The 13,006-nt window shown below is 40.7% G+C and overlaps 1 protein-coding gene across 2 annotated transcripts in view; it reads right to left on the minus strand.

Moving 5' to 3' along the window:
- Positions 1-13,006, minus strand: part of ANO4 (anoctamin 4) — a gene marked incomplete at both ends in the record, with an annotated part of 438,431 nt that overhangs the window by 72,060 nt on the left and 353,365 nt on the right. For both annotated transcript variants that reach the window (XM_080705232.1, XM_080705233.1), the window contains 4 exons: positions 2,955-3,051; positions 4,529-4,663; positions 7,467-7,588; positions 10,302-10,357. In XM_080705232.1, coding sequence (XP_080561358.1) covers positions 2,955-3,051; positions 4,529-4,663; positions 7,467-7,588; positions 10,302-10,357 — 410 coding nt within the window. The remainder of the gene's footprint in view (positions 1-2,954; positions 3,052-4,528; positions 4,664-7,466; positions 7,589-10,301; positions 10,358-13,006) is intronic.

Raw genomic sequence — 13,006 nt, forward strand, 5'->3', positions numbered from 1 at the left:
AATCTGTCCACAGAATAATCAGGGCAGATCACATAGCCAGGTCGGCGCCTGGATGGCCAGTTCTGGGCCAGGAGGGCCTTGTATTTACAGAGTGAGCTACCTTAGTATCTTCTCCAGAGAAATGGGCCAGTAGCCCCTCTCTGTTTAAGCCAGTTGAAGATGGTTTCTGACTCTTGAAAATGCAAAGGACAAAGATAAAACACCCTCTGGTCAGCAGAATTGCCACTGATTGAACTTGATCCAGGCTTTTGAACGATCCAGAATTTCTGAGCATTCAAAGTCCCATGAAATCACTCTGACACCTCTAATAGATATTTCTGAAGAAAACCCTGTACAATTCCAATTCTGTCAGATTTCATTTTATTAAATTTCAAGGCAAGACCAAATATGAAGTCAGAACTTAAACATCTTACAGCTCAGTATGGCACAGTAGTAATAAAGGAGATGTGTTTTACAGTCTGATAAACCAAGGCGCAACTACTTACTATTGTGTGATCACAGATGAGAAATTTTTACCTGAGTCTCTGATTAAAATGGGAATAACAGAACCTACCTTGATGTTGCTATGGGAATCAGAAATAATAAGTCCTGTTTATTGCCTAGCTATTATTAAAATTATTATTGTTCTAGATCTCATATCAGGTAGAAAAACTGCCAGTAGAAGCCCTTATAGAATTTGAGTTCTCTAAAGTATTCATGAGGATCCCTTTAAAGATTTATTAAGGATCTCCTAAAAAGATAACTTTACTCAAGAATATATTTTTACATTAAACACACACACACACACACACACACACACACACACACACACATCCCCTCAAACAAAACAAAACAAAAATCCTGGATTTCTGTTTCTGAGATTCTCTAAAAGTAGGATTTAAAACCCTGAGTCATTCAGGTTTATCTCATGACCTTTAAAGAAAATTTTATTACTAACAAAACTCTTGATTCTCACCAAATTTCTATTTCCCAAGGGCACTCTTAAATTAGTCCTCATACGCACGGTCTACCTATGTGTCCTCCAAAGATAGGGAGAGCATTTTGTGCTGCTTTGGTCCCTAGTGTCACATACTAAGAGCTCAGATTTTTCTAAACTTACAGGTGATTGTGGTGGCTCAATCCCCTCCCACAGGCACTGGCTACTTGCTGAGCTGAAGCCATTCTGGGTGGGCAGGAGCCTGGGCTGCCCCATCAAATGTTTTCTCATTTAAAATCAACAAAGCTGTACGAAGCCAACAGAGTAATTAGATAGAGCCAGGCTGCAGTAACCACAGAGGTTCAGTAAAACCTGCCAACTCTTTTATACCTGGAATTTGGGAAAATACATAGGCAGCCCAGCTTGGAAAAGATCTCATCAAATTTTAGCTATTGTTTTGCATTAGTGCTGCTGATGCTAATTTAAAAACTCTGGGAATGTGAAGAATGTGTTTAATATTTTAATAAAGTAGGGCATATCATGAGAAAGGGGTATACAATAGCATATGATGGATGGACGGGTGGACAGATGGATGGAGTGTGTGTGTGTGTGTGAGAGAGAGAGAGAGAGAGAGAGAGAGAGAGAGAGAGAGAGAGAGAGATAGTTAGTTAGTTAGTTACTGAAGATTGAGTACAAAGGCATTCTACTTCTGAGCTATACCTCCAGCTTTTTGTTTCTTTGATTTGGAACAGGGTCTCCCTAGGTTGCTGAGAGCCTCACTAAGCTGCTGAGGCTGGTCTTGAACCTGCAATCCTCCTGTCTAAGCCTCCCAAGCTTGGATTTCAGGCATGTGCCACCAAGTCCAGCTCCTATATTTTTTTTAAAGCACTTTCATATATCCTGTCTTTGATCATCATGACAAGCCAGGGGAGTTGGGGGAAGAGGGCAGGTATTATCTGTGGTTTAAATGTGAGAAATCCCAGCCCCAAGAAGACTGCATCTGTGCAAAATTAAGGTGGTAGGTGGCTGAGCTAGTTTTGTATCATGGTTCTGTTGACTATAAGGATGATGCTGAGGAAGGGGGGGCACCTGTCATTGACAGAGAGCTCACTCCTTAACAATCATGTGAAACGAACATCATATTATCCATTTTATTGATGAGAAAACTGAGACTTGAGGAGGTTAAATAATCCCTCACAGGCAGACAGATGGTAAAAAGCAGCCAAAATATAGCACAATCAGCATATAGCACATGTCTCCAGTAATAATATATAGGTATCCAAGGCCCTGGATTCATCATGGAATGCTTAGAGCAGGGGTTTTGGCCAAAACCCCATGAATCTCTTTGGCAGTCTGGTACAACCTGTGAACATCTTCTCAGAATCATATTTTTAAATGTAAAAATGGTACCTAGGATTACAAAGAGCCAAACAGCATGAGACACATTGGTCCTTACAGAATTTAACAACATTATGTGAGATTGATGCCATGGCCCAGTGCAACATAAAAAAAAAATTACTTTAAAGAAAAACAAAAATTTGAACCTAACTCTGTGTTCTTTGCACTGTGACATGCTAAAATGTCTTGTGATGATACTAAAGAAATATTTTTAAATACATGTATATTAAAAAAAAAGATATCTGAGTAGAGTGGAGTGGCACATAACTGTCATCCCAGTACTTGGGAGGCTGAGTCAGGAGGAACATAGGTTCTTGGCCAGCCTCCTCAGCAACTTAGTGAGGCCCTCTGTAACTTAGTGAGACCCTGTTTCAAAATAAAAAATAAAAATAGGGCTGGGGTAGAGTTTAAATGTAGAATGCCTCTGGATTTGGTCTTCTTTAACACACATTTACAACACACACACACACACACACACACATCTCCATTAGAATACTGAATGATGGAGATAAGTCTAACCTACAACATTGACCTGAGAATCAAAACCTGGAAATGAGAGCGAAAATACAGTTGCCCACCATCCCTCAGGAGGGTGTACATTCAATTCACTCCATATGAAATGCTGCTTATATGGAATTACCTTGGCATAAACGCAGCTGTCCGAAAGCCTCATAAATGGACAGTACTTATCACACACAGGACACATGATGATGTCTGTAGCTTGGCAGACTTCTTTACTGGAAAAGAGAACAGAAGATGACTGCTTTTTGATGACATGGAATAATTGCCCAACTCTCACCCCCAGCAATTTCACAAGAATGTCTAACTGATATATTGGATCCAGTAGATTAAATATTTGCCCTCGGAGAAGCATCTTGGTCTTTTCTCTTATTGATGTAAACAAGTTCCTGGATATTTTAATAATTTGATAAACCTACTTATTTATGAGGCTGTTCCTTGGTTTTACATATTGATAAGTTAAACTCAGAAAAATACATGAAACAAAACATTGGTTGTTAGGCTCCAATTATATGAAAGTCCTTTACAACACTTCTTAGGTCTGAAGCAATTTCATACTGAATTATGAAACAACATGATACATAAAAATGCCTATCTTGATCTTTATGTGAATAATAAAGGAAAACTAAGAATGGAGGAATAAATAAAAATAACTAGGGATTTTAGTCTTGGGACAAAACTACATCTCATTAACAATTTCACCAGAAATCAAAATATTTTTATAGGCAGGAGACTCATGACTCGCTTTTATTTTTGCAATTACTTTTAAGAGGCACATTTACTATTTAGGGTCATTGTACAGCTTTTTGCAATAAGATCTCTATGATTATCATAGGTTGTATTCTGGTAAGAGAACCAAGGAAACAGTCACCAATACTGAAGCATCCCAAGGCACTAGTAAGTTGGTGAGATGTCTTTGGGTCTAGGTTTAAAGGATCCTCATTAAAAAACAGAAGTAATGAAAACAGGCTTATACACCCATTATTTTCAGTATTAGGCATTAGTTTTAAGAAAAAAGGGAAAAAAGAACAATTTTAACCACTGAATAAAAAGTGATGTGTGCATATCTGTAAATGCCCCTTTTGCTTCCAGGGTAGCTGAAGACCACAGCAGCAGGGTTGATGGATAGAGAGAACCTGTGAATGGAACCTTTTGGATTTTCCCACCAGAGATTGAAAAGGAGGTTGGAATGAAAAACCAAGGGTGTCTGTTAGAGTTAGGTATAGAACGGTCCCTGATGAGCTCAGAAATTGGTGTTTGGAGTTGATGTAATCAGTCATGAGGGTTGGTATCCCAGCAGTGTAGGTGGTGGCCTGGGCTGGTAGGATGTGGCTGTAAAGAAGGGTCCCTGAGGCTGAGGCTTTGGGGATTGTATATGGTCCTACCTCCCTCGCTCTCTCTTGTTTCCAGCCTTCCTGATGTGATGCAAGAACAAAGCTTTGTACCCTCCCTCTCTCCACTTCCTGCCACCATGTCCTGAGATCCATGACCCCCCGCCTCACATGTACTGAACCCAGAATTTGCAAGAAAACTAGGTGCAAATAAATCTTTCCTCCTTTAAGTTGTATGGTCAGACTTTGAGATTATATCAGTGAGAATGCTAAGACAGTGTCTGTAGCCTGTGAAAACCCCAAAGTATGAACAGCCATCTCCAAACACGAAGCAAAGGCAGGCCTGCCCCAGAGCGTCCCGTACCTGACTTGGCAGTGATCTAGAGTGGTTACTCCATACAAAAAGACGAATAATCCAATGAAGGCTGCTGGGAAGAGCATGCCGGTGTACCAGCCCAACCAGGCAAAATACAGCCCGATCTTCTCTCCAAAGTACCGCCTAAGGGAGACACGACAGATTTGCCAGTGACAGAGAAGTGTGTAAAGTTGAACACAACACTTTGTTCAGTCTCTTACTTTGTATGGCCTCACTGGTAAAATGCAGACACAGAAAGTCAAGAGAAGGGAACATTTGATCACATCTAGGCTCTGGGCCTTGTTCTATGACTTTATATTAGAAATAGAATCAAGTCCTTCCATAAGAGAGTGGGACTATATGTAAATTTGAACATACAATGGATTGGAAGGAATCAGAGTGGAGGCCATGGGGGTGGCAAAAGAGATGTTGGGATGCTGGGTGTGGTCAGACTTGAGATATCTGGAGGAAGTATAATCTATGGGACAAGAAGGATTTAAGAGATTCCTAAGATGCTCCACAAATTCATTCTAGTTGGGACTTGGTTGTGCCTTTCATTCCCCTTCCTCTGGCCAACACAGTCCTGATGCTGTTTTCAGGGCTCAATCTGCAGAGACTTCCACATCGGTGCTGACCCTCACCCATCCTTTCCATTCATCTGAATTGTAAAACTTAGAGGTTCCCTCACACACTTTACCTAATTACTCACAATCTGGTATTGTTTTCTAATTGTCTCAAGTGTGTGAGGCTGTTCACCTGAAACAACATGAGTTCTCAATGCCAGAGACCACAGCTTCTGTTTGTCTTTGTCAGAGGTACTTATCACAGTATTAGAAACACAGTGAGCATTGAATTAATACTCATAGGTTAACTGCAAAATCTTGATCAAAATACTGTTATGAGTGGAAATAGTTTGCCCACAGAATTGATCTATAATTTCTCAGCAATGTAATCCTGAAATATGAGGCTGATGCTGAGAAGAGAATTTGCTTTTATTACCCCCACTGTTTATTATGCATTGAATGTGATCAAAGAAAAGACATCTCATCTCAGGACATATTTTTTACTCATCCAGATCATCTGGATATTTGTTAGCAACACAAAGAATAGGACATAATTCATCAATGTTCTTGGAACATAAGGAGTAAGCACTTAGTAATAAGTTTACAGGGACTCTGCTAGGAAGAAATATTATTACTCAGGGGGGATAGAACATCAAAAAGGATTGTCTTTTAGTTTCTCAGCTTCTGGGTTTATTTTTTAGAGCCTCAGTAAATGTAAAGTATATCTTGATACTCTAGGAAATGAGACATGACTTTCTCTTTGATGAGAAATCCATGAAGTATGGTTATTATTACTCAACCTTAAAAAAAAGTCTCTAAATGAATAATGAGATGTCAGAGAACAGTGCTAACATGGTAAAAATTTGGATAGGTATAAACAATTAAAAATATATTTTCGCTGGGTATGGTGGCACATGCCTATAATCCTAGTACTTGGGAGGCTGAGTCAGGAGGATCTTAGGTTTTAGGATAACCTCAACAACTTCCTAAGGCCCTCAGCAACCTAGTAAGAAAGAAAAAATTATAATAGGGCTGGTAGTATAGCTCAGAGGTAGAATGCCTCTGGGTTCAATCCCCAGTACAGTGCACACACACACACACACACACACACACACACACACATATATATATATATATATATATGAATATTTTTGAATACATATAAATATCTTACTGCATAATACTAGGCTAAAAGCTGACCTACTTTTTGACCTAAAAATCAAAATATCCTTTAAAGGTTAGTAGTTTTAAATTTAAATTAAAATGAGCTTGAAATGTATTGGAATGGTAGAACCTCATATGACCTATTTATGATACAGGTTGAGTATCCCTTATTCAAAATGTGGTATTTCTTTTTTCTTTTTATGTGGTAGTGGGGATTAACCTAGAGGCATTATACCTCTGAGCCATACCCCCCAGCCCTATTTCATTCTTTATTTTTAAACAGAGTCTTACTAAGTTGTGGAGGCCTCACAAGTTGGTGGGGCGGCTGTGGATCTGTGATCTTCCTGTCTCAGCCTCCCAAGTACTGGGATGAAAAGGGTGCACCACCGCTGGGTGTGGGGGCGCACGCTTGTAATCTCCATGCTTGGGAGGCAGAGACAGGAGGATAGCGTAGGTTCAAAGCCAGCCTTGCTGGCTTAAGAGACCCTGTTTCCAAATAAAAAATATAAAAATAGGTCTGGGAGTGTAGCCCGGAGGTAGAAGGGTTCCATCCCCAGTACCATAAAAAAAAAAAAAGGTGCACCACCAAAAATGTAGTGTTTCAAATTTCAGATTTAGATTTTAAAAATTGGGATATTTACATAAACATAATGAAATATCTTGCAGACAGTACACAAGTTTAAACATGAAATTCATTTTTGTTGCTTCTACACCATATGCACATGGCCTGAAGGTAACCTTATACAATGTTTTTGCATGCCTCTGTCTTTACTGTGATGCGAGATCAGGTGTGGCATTCCCCATTGTGTAAGGCAGTTTTGAAATTTTTGATCATTTCAGATTTGGGTTTTTCAGATTAGGGATGTTCAAGCAGTAGTCAATGATGTTCTGTCTTGTCATCATTATATGTAAATGTTGTTATATTTCCACAGGACACGTGTCAATAGCAGATACCTGGATGACCCATTCCCCACAAAGCCTTGCAGGAGGCCTTGTGGATCTCCTCTGCCCCTTCCTGGCCACTGATCAAGGCCCTTTTGAAGGAAACACCATCCACACTAGAGAAATAATGGCCTCTGAAATCACTTTCTTGGAAGAAGTCAAATTGAAGAAAGAGCTGTGCATTTCAGACCTTTTCCTGCTCAATGACACCTTGTCCCAGCACACAGTAGGTGCTCAGCACTCATTGCAGACATATTTGCAGGCGAATAAAAACTCACCTTACGAGATCCAAAGGCTGGTACTTGTACCACACACCCCAGGAAGCCCAGCACTCATAGAGGAGATGTCGGTGGTTGACGGCGCCATGGGTTCGAATGGAGTTTTTACTTCTGTAACTTCCCTGGGATAAAAACACACTGCCAGTGAAGTCATACCCACAGACCTATAGGAAATGGGGATGGCGACACTAGTCTCTTACAGCAGGGTAGTGATGGAGGCCTCCAGGCGTGCTCCCTACTGAAGGGGATGCAGTTTAGTTAGTTATTTGACACTGTCTTGCTGATGATGGCATCCAACGAACGAACGAACAAACAAACAAACAAACAAACATATGCTTGCTAAAATCAGGCAGGTTGGAACTGAGTTCAAATTTAGTTCCCTCCTTTCTTAGCTAAGAGATGTTGGCCAAGCCCACTAAATACTCTGAGCCTTGGTTTCCTAATGCATCATGGAACTAAAAATACTCGCCTCATTCAGTTTCTTTTGCGGTTTGAAAGGATAAGTGTCTGACACAGAGGCCAGGCCTGAGACCATATACCCTTCCCTCCTTCTGCTGAGGTAGGTTCACTGGTACCAACAGTCAGAAACTTGTCATGTGGTCTATCGGCAGGAAGTACTAGACTGTGAAAGCTGGAAGCCACCTCTGGATCCTAATGATTCAAGTCCAATTTATTTCCCGATTAAGCAAATGAGGAGACCAAGGGCCAGAGAGGCAGGTGTTTTTCTGAAGTCCATTCATGGCAATGCTACTTTCACAAACAGAGAAGGGTCTTTCTAAAGGCAAACTAGTTACTCATGTTAATGCGAGAAGTCCTTTCTTAGTAGAAAGTATGCAAAACCAGGGATACAGAAACAGGGTTGTCTCGGTTCAACCACCAGCTCACTGTGTGCCTTGGATGAGGGTTAATATTCTCTAAACGCCCATTTGAATTTTTAACAGAAAACCAGGGCAATGATAGAGCCCTCCCTGCCTCTGATGGTTATTAGGAAGCCAAATAACATAATCAAGTTAAACTGAGAGTAGAAAGTCAATAAAAGTAATGGCCTTATTTTTGCTTCTGTTAATACTAATTTGCCAATTTTCTTCTTATAGAATTTAAGGCTTTGCTGAGACAGGGAAGTCCTACGGAACTCCACGAGTTAGTCTGTGGGGATTTTGTAGCTGCTTCCGTGCAGACATATTCACACCTGCTCTCCTGCATTCTTGCTTCTGCCTGCCAGCCGTTGTTTGGACACTTAGCACAGGCCAGGGCTGGGAGTGGAAGAATGCTTTGCCCATGGAAACCTTTCTAGACAATGCCAACTAATATCTACAGGAAGCTACACAGTGCTTTGGGGGAAAATCTGTCTTTAGAGTTCAGACACATGTGTATTGCTGCCAGAAAATCTTTGTGTCAAAATGTTCCCTTGTGTTGTACTAAAAGGAGTCTTCCACAAATGTCCCCTAGCAGTCCCTAAATAGGACCTCAGACCATAGCTTCTAATTTTCTTAATAGTTAAGGTTTTATTGTATTTTATTTTGGTCTCACCGTTGACATCTTGGTGTTTAAAACTGGAGAGGAAAAACACTGTAAGCCAAATAAAAAGTATGTTTTGGAAATATTTGTTATTTACAGAGAGCTGGAGCTGCCCTCTAAAGTTTATTGGAAAACAGTTTCACCCTGGCTGGTTGGTGAGGTTGCAGAGAATGGGGCTATGGCATTTATCTTTGTAGTCTCTGTTTCATACAGTGACTGGTCAGAGTCAGGGCTCAATACCATGAAAATGACAGTAATCTCTCAACTATGCTAGGGATTAAGTTCCTGAAAACCCAGCTGTAGAATTTAGGATTAGACAAACCAAGATCTATTGGGGAAAATCAAGTTGACATAATCACAGTTATACTTATGAAAGTCATTATATCTCATAAAGACCACAAAGTCAATAAGGAAAATATTAACATTTATACATTTTACACTGATGAGTATGATACTACTTATTTTCTTTAATTACTCTTTGGTTATCAGAGACTTTGGAAAATGGCTCCCTCCCACTCTGTCAAGGAATAACTGTCCATTTATCTGTTGCAGACTATGTCAAGAACAATCCTCCTTAGTCTGGTTCCTCATGCAAATTGTCAATAATTTTTCTTTTTCTTTTGGTGGTACTGGGGTTCCTGGAAACCCTTCTACCTCCGGGCTACACTCCCAGACCTATTTTATACTTTTTATTTGGAAACAGGGTCTCCTAAGCCAGCGTGGCTGGCTTCAAACCTGTGCTATCCTCCTGTCTGCCTCCCAAGCATGGGGATTACAAGCGTGCGCCACCACGCCCAACAGTCAATGATTTTTTTTTTTAATTGCATGACTTAGAGTCCCTCGTCCATTCCTCTGAATTCATAATGAGTGATTCTTTTTTTTTTTTTTCTTCAGTACTGGGGATGGAACCCAGGAGGGCATTCTACCTCTGAGCTACACCCCCAGTTTGAATTTTTATTCTTTATTTTGAAACAAGGTCTCACTAAGTTGCAGAGGGCCTCACTAAATAGCCCAGGTTGTCTGTGAACCATGATTCTTCTGTCTCAGCCTCCCAAGTACTGGGATTTCAAGTGTATGCCACCACGCCTGGCTTGAGTGGCTCTTAAGTGTTATTTCAGTTATCTAAAAAGCTATATAGAAATAAAAAAAATGCTGAGGAAGAGATAGAGGAATGTGACTAGATCTTTCCCAATTACCCACTGAACAAATTAAGTTTATTCTGAACAAATACTCTATCAATAAATTCAATAAATGACCTTAGAAGCCTATTTTAGTTAGAAACAGAAAGAAATGTGAAGAGAAAAGGCAGCACACTACCTCATGCAGAGGAAACGCAGCTTCATAGGAGCCATTGGTGAGCAGGCGATTCAGACCTGGAGTAAGAACAAGCCCATTCCAGTTAATGTCAAGTTGGAAGCCTCACAAAACACAGGACAAACCTAAGGGCATGACTTTATGGAAAAACCACTGTAGGCTTTCAAAAGGGATTCAAACCCTACTGGGGACACCAAGAGTTTAGGAAGAAAATGAAATAGGGATCAAGTGCTGGAAATCAGGTTTAATTTTTTTTTTAATTTTATTTTATTGGTGCACTGTATTCATACATCATAGTGGGATACAAACTTTTGTAGACATACATGCACACATCGCCCAGTCAGCCCCCACCCGATCCCCACCCCATTCTCTCCCCATCCCTCCCTCCCATGCTTGGCTTAGTGGTTGACATCTAGTATTATAGTAATTTATCCAAAATTAAAAATGATAATCTCACATAACAGTTTCATTTGTCTGATGCCAAGCTTTTATTTTAAACGTTTAATTGGCAGAGACTGAACATATTCAAGGTGTACCATGTGGTGATTTGATATATACACTGTGTCATTACAATGGCCAAATCCATTAATACCTGCATCACTCCTTATGCATTAGATCTGTGGGCTTGTTCATTTTATAACTGAAACTTTGGTCCCTTTGACCAACATCTCGCTGTTTCCTCTCTACCCTGTCCTTGGCAACCACCATTATAGCCTCTGTTTCTAAAATCTGACTTTTTGTTTTTAGATTGCACACATAAGTAAGATCATGTATTTATATTTCTGGGTTTGGCTTATTTCACCTAGAAAGAGGTACTTCAAGTTCATCTATGTTGTCATAAATGGTAGGATTTTCTTCTTTTTATTGCTGAATACTATTCCATTGTATGTATGTACCACAACTTCTTTACCCATCCAATTGTCAATAGATACTTAGGTTGTTTCCATATCTTAAATATCATGAATAATGTTGACTAAAAATAGAGGTGCAGATGATTTCATATCCTCAGAATGTGTATCCGAAAGTGGGATTGTTGGATCATATAGTAGTACTACTTTTAATTTTTAGAGAAAAATATTTTCCATGATGAATTACCAATATTTTTCATGATGACTATACAAATTTACTTTCCCTGTAGCAGTATAGAAGGGCTTCTTTTTCTCTACATTACCAGTCCTTATCTCTTGCTTTTTTATCATAGCCATTCAAATTCTGACAGGTATAAGGTGACATTTCATTGTGGTTTTGATTTGCATTTCTCTGGTGACTAGGTATGTGCAGCACCTTCTTCTAATATCTGTTGGCAATCTGTATGTTCTCATTAGAAAAACACCTATTTGGGTTCTTTGCTCATTTTAAAATCAGTTTATCTGGTATTTTTTTTTGCAACAGAGATATTTAAGTTTCTTACCTATTTTATATAACCCCTTATTAAATAGATGGTTTGCCAATATTTTCATCCATTTTGTTGGCTACCTTTTTAATCTATTGATTATTTCCATTGCCATGTAGTAGTTTTTGGAAATCAGGTTTTCAAAAAGGAAAACAGTGAAACATATCTAGAACAGTGCTTAGAAGAGAATGTACTGAGAGAAGTGGAACCAATGTATCATCAAAAAGGATGATGCTCTGCCAAGAGTGCTTCCGATTTTCACCTGGAAGCTTTACTGTGGCAAATCCCAACTCTTCTGCATGACACTCACAGTATGACTTGAAAAATTCTCTTGTCCTCAGGCCTCAATTTTCTTATTCATGAAATGGGAGAGTGGGGATATATGCAGGTATTCTTAAAAATAATTTTATTGAGGAGGACTTCCGGGAAGATGGCGACAGAGCAAAACGGGGCTTATGAGCCCCGCTAACGACCAATCTCTATTACCACAAAATCAGCGCCTTTCATAGCCAGAAAACACCATCAGCAGAGAAACAAAAAATGTAATTTTAAGGGACAGAGAAAAAGAGGGCTGGAAAAACGAGACACCAGAAACCAGACCGCAGTGCTGCAGCCGGAGCCGCGGCATGAAGCGGCGGGCGCCATTTTGCCTTGCAGCACCAGGCTCCAGAGAGGAAGAGAACTCATAAGGGAGCTCAGAAACCAGAGAGGAGATACACCGGCCTCACGCCCGAAAACGCGGCAGCAGTGCCTTACTACTGGCAGCAGCGGTGAGTTCACTGGACGGCACCAGACCAACGCACTGAACAGCCCACCAAACTCCAGAGAGGAGCGGCGGACAGCGAGCTGAGGTGAGCCTCTGCGGAACAGCTGGGCGGGATTCGGCAGATTTCTCGGCGGCGCATGGAGCAGCTAAAGCTCCCAGGGGCTGGGCTCAGTGCACCCTGAAGGAACTCAGAGTGGAGTTCAAAAACCAAAAAGAAATATGCCAGCCTCACGGCCGAGGGTGTGGCAGCAGCACCATATTGCTACCGGCAGCAGCAGCAGCAAATTCACTGAGTCCACAACAGCTCCATCTGCTCACTCAACAGTGAGTCAAATTGCGGCCCCTAGAGGAGAAATCCCAGTACTGTACTCCCAGGGACTTGACCCAGTGGGGGAGTGGTGGTGGCAGAGATATTACACCATAGGAGAACGCCCAACCTGGCACCCCCCATGGTCTAAAGCAGCCTCGACTGACTCCCTGGGTCTGAGACTCTGCGATACAACCCAGTAAAGGAGTAGTGGGGACTGAGATACCACAGACTTGAGATTC

Source organism: Muscardinus avellanarius (genome assembly GCF_963383645.1).
Source record: "Muscardinus avellanarius genome assembly, chromosome: 11".
NCBI classification, from domain to species: domain Eukaryota; kingdom Metazoa; phylum Chordata; class Mammalia; order Rodentia; family Gliridae; genus Muscardinus; species Muscardinus avellanarius.